General features: G+C 43.1%; 1 protein-coding gene across 6 annotated transcripts in view; it reads right to left on the reverse strand.

Annotated features, from left to right (window-relative positions):
* Positions 1-18,473: 18,473 nt before the first annotated feature.
* The window catches only part of kif26ab (kinesin family member 26Ab), a 62,461-nt gene continuing 55,436 nt past the window's right edge, over positions 18,474-25,498 (reverse strand). For 5 of the 6 annotated variants that reach the window (XM_061795280.1, XM_061795283.1, XM_061795284.1 and 2 more), the window contains 5 exons: positions 22,066-25,306; positions 21,329-21,513; positions 20,684-20,707; positions 20,420-20,570; positions 18,474-20,350 (listed from right to left, as the gene is read on the reverse strand). In XM_061795280.1, coding sequence (XP_061651264.1) covers positions 20,169-20,350; positions 20,420-20,570; positions 20,684-20,707; positions 21,329-21,513; positions 22,066-25,306 — 3,783 coding nt within the window. In that variant the 3' untranslated portion in view covers positions 18,474-20,168. The remainder of the gene's footprint in view (positions 20,351-20,419; positions 20,571-20,683; positions 20,708-21,328; positions 21,514-22,065; positions 25,307-25,498) is intronic. The other variant, XM_061795281.1, reaches the window with a different exon arrangement.

Raw genomic sequence — 25,498 nt, forward strand, 5'->3', positions numbered from 1 at the left:
TTTTTGTAATATAGTTTATCAAGAACATTCTCTGCATGTTTATTTATTGTTTAGCATCTTTAGTTTCACGCACTTAAACGATTTCAATGTAAACCTCATTCAACATACGTTGTTAAATCAACTAATACTGTATTTGCTGGAATATTATCGAACTGTCTTTGTCTAGAATGGTCAACAACAAAATGTTTGAGACGGAATCATAATCCACAGTGTTTGGAATTCAGGATCCCTACAGCAGACTGTTGCAGCTCTGTCTCCCAGACAATTATTCCGCAGGAGAGAACCTATTATTTCCAATACATGAAAAGCCTTGTTTATCATTGGGGTACCGCTTTACTCGGCGCATTTTTCCCCAACTAAACATCCCTAGTGAAGATTTATTCACGTACTAATCGTAATTCAGACAGCGCCTGCTCCTGCATGCTAATTACTCCACGAAGCACACTGCTGCTAATTAATTCACTGGAAATGTGGTTGAGCAGCACAGAACATATGAACATGCAGAGCTCATCATATACTGTAAATTGTGTACATGAACTGAATGAGATTCTCATCAAGCAGCATGATTCCACTGTTTGTATAAACAAGGTGGTTCTTTGTTGTTTGTTTTAGTATTATCACCACGATCCAGGATTTCATTTGAAACCAAATATCACAAAAAAAATACAAAGCAGTCAAGTTGGGGTTAGATTAAAGGCTACAGCAGAAACATTGGCAGTCAAATTACTTGATTCCTTTGTAATGCATGATGACAACAGCCACAATGAGATGAACGCTGATATGACGGCAAGACAATCAGGGAAGACAAATGGCTGGTAATTCAATCACTGGCGCAGGACATGTCATGTCAGCCACTGTATTGAGTGTGACGGGCTGCAGACTTACATTGACCTAAGGCGCCCAAAGTGCTGATGCATCACTGTGTAAATTGGGACGAGAATGGTCTTAAAGCCTGTGATGAGAGCACGAGACACTAACGCTGGTGTAAGACACCGTATTCCTCAATCGGCATGCGCCACATTGACATCTGGCAGAAAAATAAACATTGAAAATATGTGTGCTAGATTTGTTTGTTCTGCCACATTTGGAAGGAACATGCATTTGTGGCTCTGGCAGCATAACGGAGTTTATTCTGCTGTTACTGTTGTCTGTCTTCTTTTAAGAGTATGGCAACCTGAACACACTGCGTAGCAATGTAGCAATGTTCAGTCTGGATCCTGCTTACATGAGTACATAAATAATGCTTACATAGGTACAGAATGAAGTGAAGACAGGGGAGTGAGCACACAAAGCCAATTGCTGCACCAATACAACCTTATGGTGTAGGCCAATGTTTCCCTAAATTGAGCCAAGGGACACACTGTGTTTTACATTAGAAAAATCTCACAGCACACCACCCAAACAATGTCACAAAAATTCTATAAACCGAAATGAGATCATGGGCTCTATTTTCGTGAAATCTAGCACGCCAGCCAGGGGCGTGTTCGCCCAGTGTTGGTAATTAGCGCAGCCCAGTGGTTCTGAAAGTTTGCGGGCTGCGCCAGTGTGGGAGTGTTTACAGCCAACTTCATTCACATTGTCATTCCCTTTACTTGTGGCACAATGACAGTTGGAGAGAAGAGAACGATGCGTAATCGCAGCATCCGTGCGTGAGTGACGCATTGTTACTGTTTGAGAAACCAATGCAACTGCATTGGCTGACTTGCAAAGTGGATTGCCATCTCACAGCAGTGTCAGCTGGTGACGGGCAAAAGAGGTCACAAATTCATAATTACAATATATTTGTGTACGAAAAACACTTCTAGGTCAGAAATATACAACTAATGAAAACTGCTGTTGTCCCTCACCGAAATGAACAGACCTTTTCAGACGGGTGCTTCACTTTATTTGCACCTTGGTACCATCAATGCTCCAAGATCCCGTCAAAATGCACTGAACCATACTACCAACTTTGTTTTTTTTGTTTTTTAAATAAACACACAAAAAAAGCAATTCCCTCATACCACTTACCGAGGGCGCTGAAAAAAAAATAAAAACCAGCTCTCTTGCTTCTTTCACTAGCTAACATTCAGTGACTGTGAACAATGGAATGATGAATATAAATAATATCACAGAACTCAAAGGAAAGATGACCTTTAACTAGTTCATCGCACGCCTTTTGTAACCTTGTAACCTCATATGTCAGAACCGTCGCGAGCCAAGGACAAGGTACTTTTCATTGCTTTCCAACAGTACAAAAGGTATTAGCAAGAAGCATTGTTACAACAGAGAAATCATCTACCAACACATTTTTCACCTTTTCTTTTACGTTTATATTCCTTAAGTAAATGCGCAATTTAAGAACCTGCAATAATTAGGAATTCAACACTATGATTTGATGCTGACATGATATCCAGTATAGTGTAACATTAAGATATAGTATAGTATAGTACTATCATGAAGATGAAGGCAGTCATGACAAATAACATCCTCTTCAGCTCTCATGGAGGGCTCACAAAGGCTCGTCAAATCCAGTTGCTGTTCATTAAATAATGAAAGTCCGGCTAAGCTGAACTTTGATTTAATTGATCTGGCCAAGCCCGGTGGAGAGAAAATTGTTTGGATCAGCTTCAAAACATTCAAAAGAATCAGCGTGCGCAGAGGATTGATTGAACACATTACAACAGCAAGCAGTACCGAGCGTCTCCCACCAGCATCACAAAACAAAAACCTCGGTTTCGGTGTTTGGCCAATTACTGCTCACACTCTGCGATGAACGGGGTAAACACTGCTCATTCTCCACGATGTAACGAGCACACGCGGCGCCAATTCGAGCAAGTCATTCGACTGCCATCCAAGCCCCATTAGTAAATAAAACATCTTCTATCTGGTTCTTCCCAAGGTGTGGCTGAGATTGAAGTTCAAAATGGAATACTCAACAGAAGCATGTAGCGCTCACTCCCTTACCAAAACTTGATTCTTCTCCGCCATGGTTTTTTTTTTGGTTTGTTTTTTTCCAGGGTAAAAGATGGTGTTGTGACAAAGAAAGATGTAGGCAGGCGCTGTAAGACACAGACTGCACAATAAATGGGCACCGGCGGATGCGAAAGGTCGCTCGGTGGCGGTTCCCGTGTCGTGACACTTGAGCTGCACGCCATCCGTGCGGCAGGTGTTGCCAGCCTCCGGGGTTGGAATGTCTTCCACCTTACTGTACTTGACTTCCAAAATCCAATGCACAAGAACAACACACAAATGTGCGTGTACACAAAGAACAGAGAGTGAGGTACAGGCAAGGCGAGCAAAAGGAAAAAGTATGGCATAGAAAGAAGGGGAGTGTGAAAGTCTGTGTAAATTGGTTGAGGCTGCCTCCTCTTTGCCAGTAACTCCAGAGGGCAAGGACGCAAAAGAGGGTGGGGGTCTGGCTATAGTCCTTTCATCAAAGGACTTTTTCCCTCTTTTTTTTTTCTTTCTCTATGTGCCAACCAGGGCGAGCACTCTATTCCATGATTGCATGACAGAAAATAAAGAGTAGGATCTTGTGCTTCATGGCTCACACACTGTTCATATTTTCCCTGACATTTCCAGCACTGACGATAAGACCAGTTGGAAAATTGAAAGACACCCAGGGCAGGGAACTGGAATACCAATGAATTATATGCATGATCGCCCTGTGCCATTATTCGAAGGTGAGTCCCTGTGTCCTGCATTTGGTTGTGCAATTTCCAGGGCCTATGGGCAGGATGTTTTAATCTGTCGCGCCTAGCCCGAGGCCATGAGACCATGAGACCATGAGACCAACCCTCAACCCAGAGAGATGGGTCTTGTGACACTCTCTTGCTTGCCATTGTGAGGCTGTCACATCCATCCCTCCCACCCTACTTCTGTCTTCCTCTCTCCCCTGAGTGAGTATAATTACATTAAAGAGTCAATCCAAGATCCTCCAGTACCAGACGTCCAATCCAGTACATGATTTGGTTATTAGCATGTCCATAATCCTGGCCTCAAGGCAAAAAACAAACAAAAAAAAAAGACCTATGTTCAAGAGAACAGACCTATCGACTCCAGAATTTTGACTTTTGCCTGCTTCTTCCAACTGTTGAAAATAATGCTCCAATACAAACTCAGAGGTCGAGCTCCAATTCGTTCACATTTAGTAGATCCAGTTTTCCTCATTAGAAACCACTTAACATGAATTGATCTGTTCTACGGTGAAACTGTTGCACAGGAAATGTTTTAAGAAAAATATGAAGGGCCTGATTCACGAAAGGTTTGTAAGGTTAGTATAACTTGATTTCTTATGCAAACATATGTATATGGAAGCTGATCTATGAAACGGGTGCAGACAGGATTGCATCTGCCAAGCGGGCAAAATTGCCACGTAGTCCATTTCACATGTTCTAGGAGGAGTAGATGCAAACAAATCCACAATGCGATTTATCAAACATTACCTGGATCACCATGGTCTGATTTTTCGACTTTCAATGCCACATGTCAAAGGCCACCGCTGTGTGTATCATGGTTACTGTGGCGGAAGCGGAAATGTGATGGGAAAAATAGCCCTTTTCCACTTTGTAAACATGTAGGAAATGCCAGAAATAAATATCACAGCAACATATTGTCTAATTAGCAATGCAATGTTGATTTTCATTTTATTTTGGGGGGAGCTTCTGGATGATCTAAGGCCTGACTTAGTCACGAGGAATCATGCTGTATCACCTATAAGAAAACTCTTTCCACTCTGCAGTTCCATGTGTCTGGGTCATTTCAGCGCACAGTGACAGTTGGTGCTGCCTCATGCTATAAACACAAAGCTACACGGGATGCACAGATACGGCCAATTCCCACGCATTCCGAATGCGTTAAAGAAAGCAAAACGGATTCAGTAAAAGGTTTGTTTGTCTTCCACTAACACTTCCAGTTCCATCACTTCACACTTAATTCTCCGCTTGCCGTTCTCTCCCGTATTCCCTTGTGAAAACCATCAGAGCTACCTGAAGCACACATAGTTTATTCAGCTATGCGTAATTGTGCAGCTATGATCAAAATTGCTTAAAACCATCGATCAACAGTACTTGAGAGAGAGTCTGTGAACAGAAGGAAAGGTGTGAGTGATTTTAAATGAAGGATTTCAGATATTCCCATGAAGACAAATGTAAAGGGAGACTTGGCCCACTAGCCGACTCTCTATCTAAAGTCCATCTCAATGTGGAGAGGTTGAAGTTCACCGCTGTGATGAGATTTGGGAAGACCTACTCATTCTTGATAATTGCTTTAGCACCCAACCTGCACATGTAATTACATCACTTTAATACCCGCATTTGGCAACTCTTAATCTAATTTGGTCAGATGTGGCTGCGCATTGCTCCATGCTCTCTTAACTGAGTTACAGGCTATGGTTTTTGGCAAATACAGCATAACTACTATGGCTTTGAAATTGATGATTTTCTGGTGTGGGAAGTCCCGGAGGAAATCAGAACCGATTAATCATGAAGAGCAATCAAAATAAAGGTGACGTCAATAATTAGCCAAGCATGCATTTGCTCCAAGAGAAGAGCAACTCACGCAAATGTGCCTTTGTTACAAGCAGAAATTCATCACCATGCAGTTACACTGCATGCATTTAACTCAGCTTACTGTACAATGGAACATTGAAACTATAAAACTATTATCTGTCAGGGGACAAGGGAAGTGAAGTTTTGACAGATATCTTGAAGTTTGGTTCAGTAGATCCCTAAAATGGAGGCATTATGGCAGACAAATGCTTTGCTATTATGCAAATGGGAATTTGCAGGGGGAATAGTGTACGTGCGAGGATGTTATCTGTAATGCAATTGAATTGTGTTGCAGACGGTATTCACAAGTCTCGTACGAGATTTGTGAATAAGGATTATTTGCACTTCATTAGAAACTGATCATCAATTTGACGCCTATAGAAGTATATTCACTAGGCCTTATTAGAACAAGAGGAAAAAGAATCTTCTCTCCTTTCAGATAAGCTTACATGTATCCATTCCCTGTCTTTGAGGGCTGAAACTAGGAATTGTGCAGTGCTCCTCTCAAGACAAAAGTGGCACGTTTGCGTTGGAAGCGCAGGCAGTGCTGCCCCCCAGAATTCACTGCAGACCCCCTGCAAAGAAGCTCATCTGAAGCAGCTCTGAAGAAGAGAGATGCTTGCCCGGCTGCTCCATATTCATGTGTCGTTTGCAGGGGGGACGTGTTCAAACACTAGCAAAATTCAAAAAGAGCCAAACCTAACTCACGGCACATCTTGTCTTGGATATGCGCGCCTGTTTGATTTCCGCAAGGAAACATTGTCAGGGAAATACTACTAAATAGAAGTATGTTCTCTTCTGTTGTGCTTTTATAATGGAAATTATTTCCTATAGCACTCGTTAGCTGGAGCTGTTTTTTTTGACTTGCTCTTGGGCAAGTGGTTACAGCGTGTCTGCCTCAAAGTCTCTCTGTGCATTTTTCCCCGGGTTTTCCGGCTTCCTCCCTCAAAAACATGCTTGTTAGGTTTACTGAAGACTCCTAAACTGTCCATTGGTGTAAATGCGTGTATGTTTTTTGGACGATAAAATGGGCCGACCCACCTTGAGCGAGTCCAATTCAAGCAATGTACTGTTTTTCTGCACAATGGCTCACCATTGTTACGGGTGAAAAGGTTCAATATCTGGAGTTGAAAATGTTAGACCAATGCAGGCGCATTTCCAAACTGATGTGTGATCAAGTGAATAATTAGCATGATGTTACAAATGCCCTGGCCTTGTGTGTTTTTGCTTAATTGGATTGCTTAATTTTGAGTGCGCAGGCAGCCGATGATGGCAGCCGCATTGCGAGTCGACCGCGTTTCCTTTCAGCAGCGATCTCACTTAAATAGAAGAGTTTACCATGGAGTGCTATCACGTTCAATATGTGGCTTGAGAATACACATGATGTTCACGTGTATCGTAAAACTGAAGTCATAAAGGTTCCCAGTCACAACATTACAGATGGTTAGAAGGTCTTTTGGAGGAAACAATGCACATGTGTTTCAATACTATATAACAGCACGACTATAAAAAAGACAAATCCCATTGGTGAGATAGGAAGTGTTTTTAAATTGTTTACCATCGAGTACAAATGTGAGCCAGTGCCACTGCATCAAAACAATATTTGCCAGTCAGTGCATCCACAATTGTCACAATTGGCTCTCTGAGTTATGACCAAATCGGCAACGTACGATGTGTCTGTCAAGAAGTGTTTGTCTTCTTGACTTGTGCCAGTTGTTATCATGTTACTTTCTTTAGCAGAACATTTGGCGGTTTGATGGTGATGTGATTTATACTGGCTTGTGGCACATTAATGATGCCAGGGAGCCTAGCCTGCAATCCATATTCATGAACAACTGTGTTTGCGGAGCCGAAGCGATGGAAGGAAGAGGGGGTGGGGGTGCTGCACGTCCGCCAAAAGCCTCCCGAGTGCAAAGTCTGGATAGTGGATCTGCTGAGGCTTTGGGTTCGCATGCCTGCAGGCATGGGCCCACCTGTTCATCCACACTTGTCACATTCCCCTAGAGAAGATCGACCAAACAAAAAAGATTTGGACTTTTCCTTTTTTAGAATGCAAATGCCAAATAAGTGTAAACCTTATCATCACGCGCAGCAGTTGCAAGTCGCAAGCATGACCGAGAACATTTTGTAGCAAGTAGAGCATAAAAGAAAACCCATTTATTTTACACTCTGAACCAGTAGGGGGCATATAAACATTTTCAACTGACTTTTGAATGCCTTGTAAGCCTACAGACCTTAATAGTAATAATGTTTGTAAACTATAGGCACCAGGTTGCTTTGAGGTAATAGAAAAGCCATTGGCTACTGCTGCTCTATGTCGTGAACGGAACAGAGGATAGGAGCCCAAAATGCATGACTCCACTACAAATGGACAGTTTCAAAAAGAAAAGTGTAATACACGGGCAGAGGTCGGCACACGCACGGGCAGGCAATCCGAAGAGGCGACAGTATCCAAAAACGCGAGGCAAAAAGGGCAAGGTGGATAATCAGAACAGGGTCTCGTCTTACTGTGAGTCGGCGACGCGGAAACAAGGAATGCTGGAACGCGACGACAAGCTACGACGAACCGGCGACTGGAAAGAAGGAGACACGGGGTTAAATGCAAGGGGTCGTTAGGGTGAGCGAGGCACAGGTGCTGGAGTCGCAAGTGTGTACGAGACACACACCCGTGACACTCTAACCTGAAACGATGGCAAAAACATTGTCAGATGTACCCCAAAATAGGTTTTTTTTAAGATGTCCTTAAATCCAGGCCCCAAATTGTATGGAGCCGTGGGTGAGCTCAACTTTTGATTCAAGTCAATCACTGAGCTTTTCCCAGACATTAAAGATGAGTGTGCTAATGTCGCTGCCGAGCAGAGGGCGGTGGAGCTTTTTTTTCTCTCTCTCTCTCTCTCTCTCTCTCTAGTGTACAGTAGGTGGACGGATCCTCATTAGGTGGATCAGTCTTAAGCATAACGGGAGTCATAGACAGACAGATGAGGTGTGAGGAAAAGGTGATAGAATGTTCTAATCTTCATGTTCTTTTTTATTTTTCATTCGAGTGTTAGTGTTTTTCTCCTTCTCCTTTTAAAATGACAATCTTAATTTTCCTTCTTGAAACTGCGGGGGCTGCAGTGCCTTAAACAAGTTAAACAGGTCATGAATATGATCAAAGATAAGTTGTTTTCTTGAAGTAAGTCACCGGTTGGAGGAGGATCTGGCAGGGCAATTATTCTCAGCATCAGTCTCAACAAGGGACATAAGTGTGATGATTCTTATTCATGACACTGTCCCAGTTCAAGTTTTAAAAAAAATAAAAATAAATAAAGTCCTTAAAGGTAGAAGAGAAAGATACAAAGTAGTCCAGGGCAATCTTTTTAACAGAAGACTTGAATAGGGCTGTTGTGTTTGGCATTGTGACCACTGCGTATACACACACCGCACTGTAACATTCTTAACTGTCAGTGTAAAAATGACTCTTACTCAACAACGACCGAAAACACTCCCAACAAAACATTTCAAATCAATAAAATGTAGTGTTATAAACACTACACTACATACAAATAAGGTGCTTTTTCTGGGGTTACAAGGTAAAAGGTCAGCACAAGGCCTCAGGGATGTGCCCAGGATGAGTGTGCCCATGAGCGACGGATGATTGAATCCTCATAAGTCATGATTGGTTGTTTTTCCTCAGGTGCAGTGGTTTCTTTTGAATCAAATTAGAGACCCAGGAGGGGGACCAGAGATGGCTGATTTTTTTCCAAAGGTAATATTTATTACTGTAAAATTATAATGACTGTTTTAACAAACATAAAAAGCGGGGGCTTATTTAATTGCAAACTTCCTCTTTAAAAGCCGCACGAGCCGGCGAGTTGGGAGCCTTTCAGCCTGTTAGGTTTGTGCGCTCAACTCTCAAGCATTGAGCCCAGGGCTGGTCATCGCATTGCACACTGACAGTGATGTCATGACCCAGACTGAGAGTGAGCTGATGTATTTTTTGGGCGTGTAAGCATAGCTACCAAGCTAGCATCCAGTTAGTAGTGGTAGATATGCGCCAAGTAATAACTACTGTAAGTAGCTCACAATTTGCAGCGAAAGTTCTTATATAGTGTGAGAGTGGGCATTCGTGTCTGAGCGGAAGTGTGTCACTCAACATTGTTTTAGCCACGCCTAAAAAAAAAATCTGGAAAATTGAAAGGCAACATTTTTGGAGACAGCAGATCTGCGGCAGGGTGCAAATACCGGCGGGTATTTATTTTTGTGCAAGCTTAACGTTTGGTGCACGTGTTTGCCAACTCGGCAGACCGGTCTGGGTGTTCCGGCGCACGAGGGTGTGCCTAGCGGAGTGACAACTTGGTGGCAGAAATTTGGTCTAAACCTACGCCTGTTCAGATCACGTCTAACTGGTCTAACCCGAGACTGTGAGTCCGTCACATTTAAAGGGAATGAGAGGAGCCGCTTTGATTGGCAGCGACTTAAAACGGCTGGTAACATTCCCACAGCGGCACAGCCCGCCCATTCTCGGAGCCGCCAAGTTTCAAAAATGGGGCCCAATATCTACAGAATCGAGTATTATATAGTTGTCAGTCTTTGCACACATTTTCAGCAATGATCTTCAAACTTGCGTAATGTATTAGGAAACACATTTCTGTGCTCACTGAAGCTGTGGGTAAGGAGCCTGGGCTTTTAGCCTATTCGGCTCGTCTGCTCAACTCTCAAGGAGTGTGGGATCAAGCACAGGGCTCGTCGGCACGGGTGGACCAACATTATACTGATACCTTACCACTGGCTTCAACTGTGTGAGTGTCCTCTCGAGGCTGTCAGGAGGTGTCACTGTTCTACTCTGTAAGCTAGACCCTGTGTCATAGTCACTTACCATCTTCATGTTCCAAAATGTTGTTTTCATCACAAAGAATAAATAGAAATAAACCCAAATCAAATTTCTGACTAACTGACACAAATCACCATGTTTCAAATCAAAAACAATATGTTACATTAAAAAAAAAAGTGTCATTATGCATTTGCCCATTCAAGTTCTTAACAGCAACCAATTTAAAACCATCAGCGTTTTACACCTTATTAGCAATCATGACCTAATCAATGAGCTGTGTCTTGAAACAGCTGACAGCTAATTACGGGGGAAGCCAAAGGTGCGCCATTCAGGTGGCAGGTCAGAATCGAAGGTGGACACAAAAAAATATATCTGCCGAAGCTTGTCCGTAGCACAATAAAGGCGTGGATTGCGCGGACACTGTCAGGCCAGGCCTAATTTGCTCCCGAGCCAATCGTTGAATGAGCTTCATCCGCGTTGCCATGGCGCAACGTACACTTAAACACAATGAACATCACCTTGGGGAAATTGGTGCTAGGAATAATCGAGTCGCTGCTATTTTGAACCATGTCTTATTGCTTTCAGAAGCGAGGCGGAGTGTCGTCAAGGACGTTTGTGTTTCGCTCTATCCTCAGAGGTGTCGCCATCCAATTTAATTTCTCAAATCATGAGGGCTAAAGGCAAATGACTTCCCCGAATAGTGGTGGAAGCAGACCAAAAACGGCCACTTCATTTCAAAACTGTTTGGTTTCTTTTTTCAAATGACAACTAAACAAACTGAATGACACCAGTAATGAAAAGTGAGCTTGATTATTCTTCTCTCTGATAGGAATACCTTTGGGAATGGGTCCCAGTTTTCCATCTTCCCTATACGGGGCTCCATAGAGCAATATAGGCATGGAAGCAAATCATTAATAGCAGCATCCTGTTGTACAAGTATCATCCAGGGATATTTACACTTGTTCTTTATTGCTTTCTAAATTGCCTACTGCAGATGAGGACAAATAACAAATTATTATGAAAGATGCAATGAAATATGTCATTTTGTATTTGGCATCAGATTTCGAACTGACTGAATTGAAAATGAGTTGGATTGGTCTTTTTTCGAAAATCACCTCTATTGAATATCTGCATAAAGAGACAAATAGTTTGATTTTGTCGGCTTTAATGAGGCACAAAACAGACGTGAGTAACAATGATGCAGGCCATTTTTCACAGGATTTTTCTGGCTCAATAATAGAGAAGCAAGCATCTCAACTAGTCAAACGGCAGGATACACGCTTCCTGCCAGACGAGCCGCCATCAACGTAACTGTTGCCGCGGCGCAGAGCTGCCAGGCTATGTTTGATTAGGCAGTTATCAGGATGTGATTGGCACCCGAGTCGCTAGTGAGTCAAAGGAGGGACCTAAACATTGCGTAATTAACCTCCGCGTTTGTATATATCCGACTTCAGATGTCGCTAACACTGGCAGCCTCCTGTCAGCAGCCTGCACCAATCAAGTGCCGAACTCGCAGATAGGGAGGAATACAAAGGCTGGATTTGCTCTGTCAGCACTGCAGTGTGCAGGAAATGCTCTGACGAGACAATGCTCTGCATCTCACTGTGCACTCACAATGAACAAGAGCCTTTAGTGCTGCAGTGGATGACGGAAAATGTATACAATGAAAACAACACACTTAATGGCAAGAGTGTGAGCGGAGGGCACAAAGAACTTGGGCAAAACGCACAAAACTATCAGTGATTAGCAACAAGAAATGGGTTGAAAACTGAAACACATAACTGAATGAATCCCTGAAGTCAGCACAATTTCGATTGAGCTTGGCGATGTGTGACGCAGAACCCCACAGGCCGCCGTGTGTACTGGCATTATGACGCAGTGATAACAAGGAAGTCAAGGGAAAACCCAAACCCTGAGCTTGGGTTAACAACAGATTCATTGGCTCAGGGAACAAATATTATGAGGCAATACCAATAAAGATTCCATAGGACGTGTATCTCCATCGATACGCGTATCGATGAACTGCCAACAATACATTCAGGATGACGAGGTTTCAGTGCCGTCAGTCTCTCTCTCTCTCTCTCTCTCTCTCTCTATATATATATATATATAAACCGCAATGATCTAAATTGCCCTCAGGTGTGGATGCGTGCACGAATGGTTGTTTGTTTCTATGTGCCCTGCGATTGGCTGGCGACCAGTTCAGGGTGTACCCCGCCTCTCACCTGAAGTTAGCTGGGATAGGCTCCAGCCCGCACGTGACCCTTGTGAGGATAAAGCGGTACAGAAAATGGATGAATGGATGCCTCCAACATGTTCCCGTCTCAAAAGATGAGACAGGGGCAAGTTCAAGTCGCTGTCCGCCGTAGTCTGAATCTTCAGACTACGGCGGACACAGTCAACGCGTTAAGGTTGGGCTGCGCTCGCTGCATCCGCACTTACATAGTCCTGCACTTTTGACCAAAGTAGCAGTGAGGCTTAGTGAACTAACATGAACATTTTAACTGACCTACCGTGCCACTTAAGACGAAAACAAGAAAAGAACCATTGTAGTGGGAGTATTTATTGCTACAAATTTGCAGCCCTTTACTGTTTTTGAAAATGGATGGTTTGGTCATTTAAGGGAAAATGCTCAACTCACATTATGTTTCAGCAACTATTCGATTAAGTCATGCCTGCTCCCCACTCTACAGGCATGACCAATCAACCCGCGCTTCATCCAACTCTTACACAAGTAGTATTTCTATTTCCATTTTTGTGTTTTAATAAGCGGTAAGGAAGATGAATGAATGAATGACTTTGTTATAGATATGATATAGTGCTGTATTGTTACATGTGCACGTTTAGTCAAGGAATAAGAGTCAGTTTAGCATTCTAAAAAGTTGTGTCAAAATCACGCTTAGCTTAGAATTAGTATTAGTACACTGTATATCGATGCAGTTTTTAGCAAAAACTCATTTGGAGAGGAAAGAAAGGTTCTCTTTACGCACCAAACCGTGGCCCAAAAACTACGGTACGGACTGTGCCGTGGATTACCTGTACTGTCACTCAGTCACAACCATTAGGCCTCGAACAGGCGTAGTATATTAGCTAGCTAAAGCAAAAGCTAATTCCGTATCTTAACTTTGTACTCACTCATCAATAACGGCCCAAGTTGACAAAATTCAATGTATGTTCCCAGTATTCAGTCAATGATTGATCTACACATTTCACACTTGCTTTCATCGAATAGGGCTGCAAAAAGTGTACACTGGCGATGCAGCTTCATGAGACCATCAGTGCATGTGTTCCTTATGTAGTGAACATCCAAACATCCATCCATTCATTTTCTGTACCGCATTTACTGTTGTGGGTCGCACGGACTTGTCCGAGCCAACTTTGGGCCAAAGGCAGGCGAAACCCCGGATTAGTTGCCAGCCAATCACAGAGTACATATCGGAAGTGAAGGTGAGTCAAACATACAACACGAAAACATAACAGCATATTGCATGAAAGTGAAAGTTGTGAATGATTGGAATGAATGAAACAAAATCTTCAACACGCTCAGTTTTTACCATCTGACCGAGACATTGTTAATTTGACCTTGACCGCGAGTACGTGGTGTCCTTGAGCTATGTATATGAACCACAGCACCAACAGATGGCTGTTACCACTGCTCCTGGGAGCCAGCAAAGAACCTGCCGGGTAGCCAGTGAAACGTAAATATTCAGCAGGGGCTGATGAAGAAACCTCTTCAGACAAACTCATTAAAAAGGTCTTCTCCCCGACGCATCACCATCTGTTGGAATTGCTTCCCGTTTCACTTTCACTACTCAATTAACGGTTATATCTCAGCAAGTACTTTTTTCCCATCCGGCTGCTATGGGAATAATGGATTTGTACGGAAATGTCATCTCCTGAGTGCAATTTGCTGATTTTTAAAGAAAGAGCAGAAGAGACGTCTCATTAACCCGACGAGCGCACTCTAACCCTCCCAACAACAGGTATAATCAAGGACTTTGCTCAATTATGTAGAAACTTTGCATTCCAAATGGCTTTTCTCGTCCATCAGTCCTCCACAATGTCACCCATCCAAACAACAAGGTTGTGCTCATTACTCTTGACAAGGTCAGTAAAAGCAGTCATGTACTGACCGCCGTCATCAGCAAGCTGCATGCTTGATTTGCACGCCGAAGTCAAGTCTCGAACTCAGAATACGTGAACAGGCAAAACATCTCGTTATGGTCCACATCAGAAAGGTTCCAAGTGTTCAGAGGCAAATGCGGATGAAATATGTAGCAAAATGGTGTTTCGATGAGCTCATCCACATTACATACACTCGACACATTAAAACAGGTCAACTGGCCTCTGAAAAGCCCATTTCATCTGCTTTCTGGATTGCTTTGGTCTGATTGATGGTCTTTAGCATTACGCGAGCCCAGTGGCACGTTGTTTGGACTCGTATGGCCGCCCGGCCTGAATACACATGACATATTGTGCTCTGTGGCTTCAGGAGTTCCATGTGAGCGCGGGACTCGGGTTAGAGGCGTCAATAGTTACGACCTCCCTGAAGCATGACCGCATCTCACTGATCATTTAAGGACTTCACTCCACACCAGCTTGCTTTAATTACTGAGCATAAGTGGCAGCATTTGGACAGGTTTATGGGTCTTCTTCAAAGCGCCAACTTGCTTCAGACGGACCAATCTGTGGGACTGGAAAGCTGTAAATACCAAGCTGAGCAAATAGCACTACCTGAGGCAGCTGTGGAGCAGAGGATCAGGACTGAGATCTTTCCTAAAGACTATTTTTCCTTTCGTGTACCTGAAACCACAATGAATAAGTCTGACCAGATGATATGGAACAAGAGCCGCTTTTAAAAATAACAATCATTCGATGACCAAACAAACTCAACAAAAGATGAGATTTCAGCACTATCACAATCAAATGAGCTGTTGGTACTGCTGTCAAAAAATGTACTGACATACTTTTTCCTTGTTGGTCAAAAGCCTGGGGTCTATCGTAACCACATCATCAACAGTCCTCACCCGAGTGCAGGCACGTCTATGTTCGTATCACCAACTGATTCTCACAAAATTATACATTTTCTTTGGTAATATGGCATTCTTTATTCTTGCAAAATATACTCAGAATATTTGAACTTGGTTGCAAAATGTTTCCTACAATAACATGCATTTTGTGTTATTGTATTATTTTCTGGGCATAAATTGGTCAAGATTGGGCACGCCAAATTTCAACTGTTTCCTTTAAAATGACAGCCATTGTTTTAAAAGGAACACTTTCTGCACATATTTTGACTTCATATAGTTATTGAGATGTATGACCTCATTCTCGTGATGTTTGTTTAGTTTTCAGCAATACTCCTTTATAGACATCAGATTATGCACAATGATGAGTGGCCCACAAAAAACGAAAGGAAAACTTTGAGGTTTGATGTAGCGTGCACAATGGAAACATTCGATGTTTCAGGGGTCATAGAAAATGTCATTACAATACATTGAAGCCAGTTTGGTTGTACTCTGGTCATAGTGAAAACAAAGAAATAAGATATGATTCAATGGCAGAGCATGGGACGAGGTTGCTGTAGAATCAAAAGTCAAGACTACGCCGAAAGCTACAACACAGGGTCAGAGCGAGTTTAGGTAAAAAAGAGTTTGAGGTTCAGGGACTCCTGACTCTTGAGTGAACTCATTTCTGTTCTTAAACAACAACCAGCTCCCTGTAAATGATTAGAGCCCTGAGGAAAAGTGGGCTGCGATTCATCGGTCTAGCTCAGACGAGACAGTCTGCCACAACCCCTTGCAACTGTTTGCAACTCATACAACAACTTCCCCAAAACAACACAATGCAGCCGTAGCTAACATATTGATCCAACTGTCTGTTATGCCACTACAGGCTGAAAATAGCTTTTAGAAAGACAGAAACTCACCTATGTGACATTTGTAACAGTTATGTGGGAGCAAATTAGATGCCTGCCAGCGTTGTTTGGATCATAACCCTATTTATTGTGATGGGGCCCAGCATAGTCACATGTCCACCAAAATACATCCATAGACTTAAGTTACTGTTCACTTCAACCACAAATTCCGATAAGTTTGTCACTCAGTGGTTTCATAATGTCATGCCTCGTTCAGGGATGAGGTCAAACAGCCAGCAGGGTACTTTGTAACATGTCTGGCACTAACGAGGAGCTGCCAGTCGTTTAGCCTGTGGAATCCCCCAAATGGTTCTGTGTTAAAGTCTAATCATCCATCTCATGTCAACCTCAAAAGTTAATTCGAAGGCGATTTGTGCATCTGGCGAGTGGTGATTTTGCATAATGATGAACTTTTCAGCTCATTGAAGACAAAAGTAAAAAAACAAAAAGCAAGGCAATTCCAGTGAGTCTCCAGTGAGATGGAGCCACGAGCTCTCATGAAAAATAATTCTTAAGTATGGTGGGGGGGGGAATTCCTCGCCTTCTTCAGAGTTTGCTTTATGTTTCCCTGAAGTTCACTGAAAAGTGGCGATATACTGCTCATTGGTCAAGTGCTAAAATATCTGCTTTTCTGTAATACCAAGATGGAGGTTCACATGTTGCTGTTTGTGACATGAAACCGACGTCTTCTTTTGTTGTATCGAGTGAGACAATGAACCCACCCTTGACAAATAATTGCCTTGTTGCATTTTTAGTGGAAGTGGAGGTTACCTTTCATGCAGTTTCTGATGAAATACTTGAAAATATTCACATCATTCTGAATTTCTATCAGAATTTTTGAAAATGTCCAAAAATGGTAGAGAATTGCAACCTAAATCGTTCATCCATCCATCCATCCATCCATCCATTGATCTCTATAGCGTGACTCCTCGTTAGGTTTGTTGGTGAGCTGGACTGTTTGGCAGTTCGTATCGGGCAAAAAGCAGGCTACACCCTAGTCTAAATACAAGCCAATCACAAGGCACATATCGGGCCATATTCTCCTAAGTAAGAAGGAAAAGGTACACGTTTGCACGCTTTTCTGGCTGCACAGATTCTGCTGTCTACTTAAGTGTGTCATTTATGCACCTTTATGACAGGTAAGCACTCTGAGTGGAGGAACCCCAAAATGTGGGCGTTTCCTGTCAAATCTGGCTTTCCACGCATTCTCCAGTCAACTGAAGCACTTTTCCCATTGAAGGTAAAACATCATATTGCACTCGAAGTTTTGATTCAATTGCAACATATTGTATGTTTCCAGATTTGCCACGCATAATTGATTTCAGAAACTTCTGAAACGTACATAGAGAGTCTGAACAAAAAATATTCGATGGAGCTGCTAAAAGAGGCGCTGTGAGTTGGGTAGTGCAGCATTTAAGGTGTGATATGTATTGGCAAAAAGAATATCAGCACCAGCACAACTACATTACTACATAGTAATATGGCACAATGGTGAGTTAAATATTTAATCATGTTTTTATTTGCTTCTCTGCTGGTCGTCCAAAATGTCTATGTGATAAAGTCGCCTGGTCAGTGGTGCAAGGAAGTTTGGGCACCACTTTTTTTTATTTTATTAACGGACATCCGAACATCATTCCAAAGAGTATTCTAAATACATGACTTTTATTTGATTTATTTCCTACAGAATAAAGAAAATGTGTTTTCAGACAAAATGTTAGCGTGTAAGCCGGAGTTGTGCACATGTGGCGACTGGCTGATGACACATCTGCTTTGTAAAGTATTTTCATATTTTCAAAATATGTTTTGTTTTTCTCATGGATTTCATTGACATTTCCAAGTCTCAGGAAAACTCCATGCTCCATTTACAGCCAGCCTCAGAATAAGAGGCAGAATAAATGATGCCTATTTGCCTATTTCAGCACTCGTTCCCTGATTATGATGCACTGTGGGTGTGTCAGAAGTCGGGGAAGGGAGAAAACGTGCGCAAGACAAGGCACGTTAGGAAAAAGTTGCGTCAACGGGAGAATAGCTCATAGGGACAGGCAACCATTCACACACACATTTGCACTGCAAGTGAGGCGAGTGGACCTCTTCGCCATCAGTGACCCAGTCAAACTCTTTTAACTGTTAAATGATTATCTGGGAACATTAGAACAAGCAAGCAACTGAAGCAGCAGTAAACTGTATGTGAACCCAAAAATACATCCGGATCATCAGTAAGAAGTATTTTATTCACAGATACTGTAAAAGTAAAACACAAGCTGCCATATCATACATTTATACACAGGGTTTTGCAAATCCTATACAAAAACAAAGATATTCGAAAATATGGGTTTCGATATGAAATATGACCTTACATAAAATAATTTCTTGGAAAAAGTTCTTGGTTTGGTACTACAGATTTTTCATTCATAAGCCTAAACCCACATTAGTGAAAAGTGAAGTTATTGTAAAAAATTGGAATGGTAAAAATGGAGTAGAAATCATCCCTAAAAAAATGATTACAAAATTTCATGCAGCATCTTCAGAGAGGGCCTGAGAGAGAGAACATCTTTGTTGAAGAACGTAAACAAATTCCTGTTGTCATAGAATGCACCAAAATAAAAATAAAAAAGTTGCATGTTCATCACATTCATTTCCAGTGATAATCTTAGATGACATACAGATTGCTAACACCATTTGTTTGTATTCGCTGCATAATTTCACTGGAAACTATAGCAATGGTGGCGTGGAGTAGTTTTTTTCAACTTGCCTAAATTAAAAAATATCGAATAAAATTGTCCAGGGCAAAGAGTCCAACATGTGCTGCTGCTTTTTAAGTCGCTAATGGTAGTCCAACTGTAGTTTCATTAAGAAGTGGAATGCATAGAGCTGAGGCTCGGCTATAACAAATGAACAACAACAAAAACTAAACAGGCTTATTTGTGCTTTCTCCTCTCTGCCTCTTTTTTTTGTACATTTTAAATTTGGATCCCCATTTGCCGTCAGCGTAACTATTCATCATGCTTTTCTTAGTGTAGGCGTGTATAGAAAACCGTAACATGAGCACACGTAGAGGCACCAATGAGAACACTAACTGTCCATCACAGCAGCTTTCTGATTGATATGTTTTGGCTCAACATCTCATTTTGGGCACCCATAGATGTTCTACCTTAGTGCATCCACTGAGACCCATTGTGATCAAGGCAACTGGAGGGACAAAAAAAACATTCACTCAACCTCGGAGTATTCCGCAGGCAAGCTGGCAGGTGATGGGGGATGAGAGAAAATGCATCGTTATTGAGAGAACACAGTCCATTTTGAAGAGCTAGAAAACTACGAGAGTGAACATAAGGCGCAAGATGCTGAATGAACATGACGGAAATGCTGACTGAGGTTTCAAACAAGAGAAAAGGCGAAGTTTGGGAGCGCAATAACATTAGCTTATTGCTTCCCCCCCCACCCCCCCCCACCCCCTCTTTATTTCTACCCTTGCAATGAGATTTTTTTACACACTACATAATCATAAATACACTTTACAATGCAATATAAAATATTTCTTCTTAAAAGCAATATTTTCAGGGTTTGCTTAGGTTTCTAGAGATACCGTCACCAAAGAAAAAACAAAAAAAAGACATGAAACCATTTTGAGTAAAGGCACTTCCTGGTGTTCACTGACTCTTGAACAAGAGTTTGTGATGGCCAATGCGATGCATTTGTGCTCACGTTTCATTCCACCGCGTTTCATTCCAAACGTGTCCTGGACAACGAGGCACTGTAGCAAAGTGGTTACGATTCCATGCAGACCCTTATCATCTAGGCATTCTTTGTTGCAGTAATATCCTTGAAGTGGCTGCTACATTTTACCATCCTTTCACTTCTTCACTTCCTCACTTCCTCGTTTCACCGACTCGACTTCCATTCATCCTCAGACTTCAACTTCCTGCGGTTCCTGGTAAGCGGTGACGGCCTGTGTGCTGATGTCGAAGCAAGTCACCATCATGACACGTGACTTGCACAAGTTGACGCAAAACTCCAGCTCCTCTGTGACCCGCTCCAAGACATCCAAGTACTCCGGAGACTCTTTATCCAAACTTGGGTCCACTTCGACTGCTCACAAAAATCAACATTGGTATTTCAAATGATGATAAAGCGATGACCGAAAAAACAGTTACTCACACTCTCCGGTCCACTTGCTGGGATCCATCATCAGCCGGGCCTTGGTGTCCTCCAGCTCCTCCATCAGCACTTCATGCTTTGATTTCAATTCCCTTACTTGCTGTTGCCTTTTCTCCAACATCTTCAACTTATTGTTAAAATACAACAGGCCCTGAGGGATCGTGAGAATGGTTTGAATAATAAGAATGAAATAATTCATGGAAAAGCACATTTAAGTTGATATACAAACATTTGTGGACAATGTACAGCCGAATATTTTCTCACCTTGTCAACATCGTTAAATGGCTGCTGAAAATGATAAGACAAAAAATAGTTACAATGTTGAACATGATGAATAATCATATATTTTATCATTTTTTGACTATTGAAATGTGTCCACTAATTAAAAGAAAATCACATCTCTGTGTGGCTGTGCTAAACCTATGGGAGCAGTCAAGTGAGCCATAGAAGAGGAGCTATAAAAAACAATCAGCGGTGAGTGGTGAGCTGATGGAGCCTCGTCTCGATTGCACATTCTTCCGAAAAAACTTCATTACCCTCGCTCTTTCCATCATGACCAGTCCATATATCATTTAAAGCCTGTTAGTAATTGCCTCCAGAACTCTTGACATTAACAAGGAGTCTAAATTCTGAGCTTTTCTGAGGATCTCTGCACTGACATTGCCACTCAGGGATTTGCCACTCAGCTGACTGAAGGTCAGACGTCTGAGACATGTTATTCCTGTCTTGGTCTTTGAAAAAGAAACTGAGAAGAAGTGAGCTAAGACATTCCCGCAACTCATTGTAGATGTAAAATACCGGTAAGGCTTTGCAAGTGAGCTTCATGAGAGCCAGACACGACATGATCCATGACAAGGCCAGCCAGATGCAGCGCAACGTAGACCATGTCAGGAACGACCCACCACGCACCTCTGTAGCCTGTTCCTGACGTCTTCTCTGAAGGCGCTCCACATCGTCGATCTCGTAGACCTTGATTTCAAAAGGCTCTTTCAGTGTTGGGGGCAAGTCGACCCACTGGCCCGCTGTGCCCACTTTCTTCCCCAGGGAGGAGGTATCTGGCAGGGGCGCTGGAATTAGGCGTCGTCTCTGGAAACCTACGAAAGCACGTAAAAACATACATTTAATATTTGTTGGAGTCTGTGGGTTAATATGTATGAGACACAAATGATGCAAAGCTGGTCGAGCGGTGGTGGTTGCATATTTATAAGCTTTTCATGGGTTGCTATGCTGCAGATTCACAAATGGGAAAATATTGTAGAGGGCTATGTTTAAGCTCCGTTTAAGTCCTGAATTCCAATGTTTGTACGTAATGGTCTAAAAAATGGAACTAGGTCCCCCGCGCTCATGTTCAATTCATCTAACTTGATCAACACACAGTTTGAGTCGTCTTTTTGTGAAACATTCATCACCGGTTTCCCATATATGCATGAATAATTTATGGGGCTGAATCAGAGAGAAAGAAAATACAATGAAATACCTATTTGCAACTGAATAAGAGAGGACAATGGAAAGGAAAGGATAAAGAGCCTTTCTGGATAATGGAGTATGAACACCAGGCTACAATTGCTGAAGTAATATGCTGAAAGTTTACTTTTACTTTTGTCAACAGGAGTAACACAGCGTCATTCATTCGAGGAATTTCTCACCAGTTGCTCTTTTTTTGGGATACTTGGAGCTCCTTGTTCTGCCTGAAGATGATATTCCACTCTCACTCATTGAGTCATGGGCAGAGGAAGCACTCCCCGTGGCTTCGCTGTCACGGATCATACTCTCATATCCGCTGCTGCCGCCACTATGATAGAAGAGAGCTGTGCGGCCCATTGCTGGAGGCAACTCCCCACTCAACACACTACTGTTGTCACTGCCATGACCACTGCTGTAACGCTGGGGCCGCCTGGGTGCTGTAATTTTGCTGTATGGCGAGGGTAGCATAGCTATCGGAGATTTGTAATCACCCAAGTTCACACCACTGTCGTTACCGCTGTCCGAATCTCTGGAAACTCTCACGTGCTTGCTCGATATGCCACTTGTTGCCAGTTCGCTCACACGGCTGTTGGCGGCTCGTACGGCCTGCTTTGCGCCCATGATAGTCCCTCTCCCAGGCTTGCTACTGACAGCAGCGATGGTCCGAGGCCCTGACGTTCTGCCTGATGGAGGAAGGTTGGCATTGATATTCCTAGTGACTGCAGTGGCCAAAGATTTGGTGGAGGAACTTAGGCCTTTGGAACTGTTGGCGGACAATGAGCGTGCCTTACTGCTACCGAGTGCCCCTAATGCTCGAGGATTTCCTGTTGCTTTGACATGGCCTGTTTTACTTATAGTTCCTGCACCTGGGGATGACGGGCAGGTAGCGATAGGAGAACTTGATGAATTAGGAAGACCAAATCTAGGAATAGATTTGCCAACTTTGCTATTGTTGCTCCCCAGACTCGCACCACTATTTTCCCTACTAAGCCCAGCTCGGGGGCTGGACAGAGACACGCTGTCACACCTCTCCAAGGATATCTGACTACCATAGTGATGTCCAGCTTCACCTCTTGTCCCTCTTGCCTTTAGACTTGAGGTAACTTTGACATTGCTGTGGTCAGCTCTTAGACTAGAGGTTTTTAAACTCATGGAGTCTACTCTGTGACGAACCTCAAGCTCATCCTCTGATACCACTGCCCTTGTTCCAATGCTCCTTCCTGCCTCCCCATATGCTGACTTTAAGGCACTTTGGGGTAGAAGGATCTTAGTCTTTTGGTCGAGACTGGACTTTCTTACTGGCGGTGGAGGAGGAGATATGCAACCAGCTCTGGGTAGATTACTTGATTTCTGTGAGTTAGCCTTGTTGTTTTTCCCTAGAGAGGAGAATTTAAGGCTCGTTGCTGCTGCAACATCTTGGGCTCCCTTGTAGTCCATTGAGGAATGGATGACAGGCACTGTTCCTAGAGTGGTGGCACCTCTTCTTAGCTGAGGCATTCTGCTGGGAGGATCAGACTTCTTACTGACAGACTTCTCACACCCATCAACCACCCTTTGTGATGAGGTTGACCCATGTGCCTTGGATAGTCGAGGTGCGCTGTTACAGGTGTTTGATACTTTGCTTGAAGAGATACCACTGGGGGGCGTTCTGACAAATCTGCTGGTGGAGACAATCGGTTGAGCTTGCGGGAGGTTGTCTGTGCGCTGCCAGTGATTTTCCTGCTTGGCATCTTGCCTCAGTGGATCTCTGCTGTCGCTGCTACTGCTACTACTGGGGATGGATGAGGTAGGTTTCACTTTCCTTGGAAGACTGGAGTGAACCATGGAGGGACTCTGTGAAAGTGTAGAGCTAAGTGAATGAGCATTTGTTATTTTAGAAGGTAATCTAAGGGATGCTTTGGTTGAATCTGGAGATGGGGGGCACTTTGTCAAGGATAGTTTGCTTGAGGCAGCACTGTCACTGTCCTGTTCAGAAAAACTAAATCCACTGTCATTCAAGGAATTCTTGGCATCTCTAGTTGATGATACACAATGGAACATATCAAGGGAATCGAAATGAAAGGTGGCTTCAGGTCCCAAGCTCTTGTCTGGTGGAAGGAAGACATCAGAAGATTGAGCCCCTTCACTCTCCATGGTGCAGACACTTACTTCACTAAGCCAGGAACTGACAGATGAACCCCTACTATGTACACACTCAATTGCTCCTTCCTGTAGCGGTGTGACCGATGCAACGTTCAAATCAGCTCCCCCAACAGATGATGTGTAGGCATCAAATTCATCATTGATACTGCTAATGATGCTGACAGGTCTGGAGCCAGAGGCAAGGGCCTGCAGAGAACAGTCGCTGTTAAAGCTGATAATGCTGGATGGCCTGCCCTTATCAACAATACTGCCTATAGACAGTTCCTCTACCACAGTGAACACCAGCTCGTCTTCTCCATTCAGCTCCACAGGCTGCTGCAAGGTGACAGTTGCTCTCAGGATGTCCCGATCAAAACACCTTTCCTGCAAGCTGGAGCTCACCTGGCAAACCTCCATTGGAACTCGGACAATTGGGGAAATACAACGATCCCTCCCTTTCACAGCTTGGTGGCTCATTCCTACCGGGGGCATTCTGGTGTTGGATCGTTCCAACTTTTCGGAATTTTCCTTGCGAGAGGCTTTCTTGTTGAAGTGAATCTTCTCTCTTACAACTGGTTCAGGATGAGTTGTTGCAGAAATTGGCAATTTCTCAGCAGCAACACTGTTTTCTGAAAGCAAGTTCCTCTCACCGTCAGCACTGGTTCTGCATACATTCGGAACACATTCCGATCCTTTTCTTTCTGCAGGTATGTCTTGCCTTTCTGAAGTGTCCACTTCAGATTTCGTGCCAGGACTGCAAAATGGCTGTAGGGGAACTGATTTAGGAGATTGTTTCGGTGAGATGCCATCTTGGTTGCAAGTCATACTTGCAACAATCTTTGGTGAAACAGAACTCCCACTCTCCTTAGAGTTGTCCATCTTAGGGCTCGCCTGGTTTCGTTTGCCCTCACCAACAAATGCTGTAGGTTCTTCACTACCATCGATACATTCCAGCCTCTCTTGCAACTCAGCAAATGTGTTGCATTTAAAGAAGTGGTCTCTGTCTAAGGGATCCTCCTTTGCTGTCCTCTTCTTGTTCAGAGAAGGGATGATGGGAACAAAGGCAGGTGGACCTTCATTGTCACTAAGCTCCCTGTCCGAGATTGCAGCTCCTCCAGGTCCCACATAAATGACAGTGTCGCATGACTGCTCACTACTGGAGGAGTATTCTGGGTCACTGAGCAGAGAGGGTAGATCTGGGTCCAAGGCCACAGTCCGAGGATGAAAAGGCCTGAGGTGAGGTGGTCGACGGATCCTCCCTTCCTCACAGGAACTTTCCCCTCCAGATGAACTGGATGCATACTGGAAAGGAAACACAAGCTCATTAAAGGATGGCTGTCCATTTTCAAAAATATTAATATAGTAATCAGACCTTTCTCTGAAACCAGTTGTCTAGTACTGTATATGAATTGCCACAATTCAATCAATCTTAAAGCAAGATTGAGGCAAAATTAATTCCTGTGAAATGATCAGTCAATGTTTATCTCAAGGTTA

Source organism: Phyllopteryx taeniolatus, chromosome 13, assembly GCF_024500385.1.
Source record: "Phyllopteryx taeniolatus isolate TA_2022b chromosome 13, UOR_Ptae_1.2, whole genome shotgun sequence".
Taxonomy (NCBI): domain Eukaryota; kingdom Metazoa; phylum Chordata; class Actinopteri; order Syngnathiformes; family Syngnathidae; genus Phyllopteryx; species Phyllopteryx taeniolatus.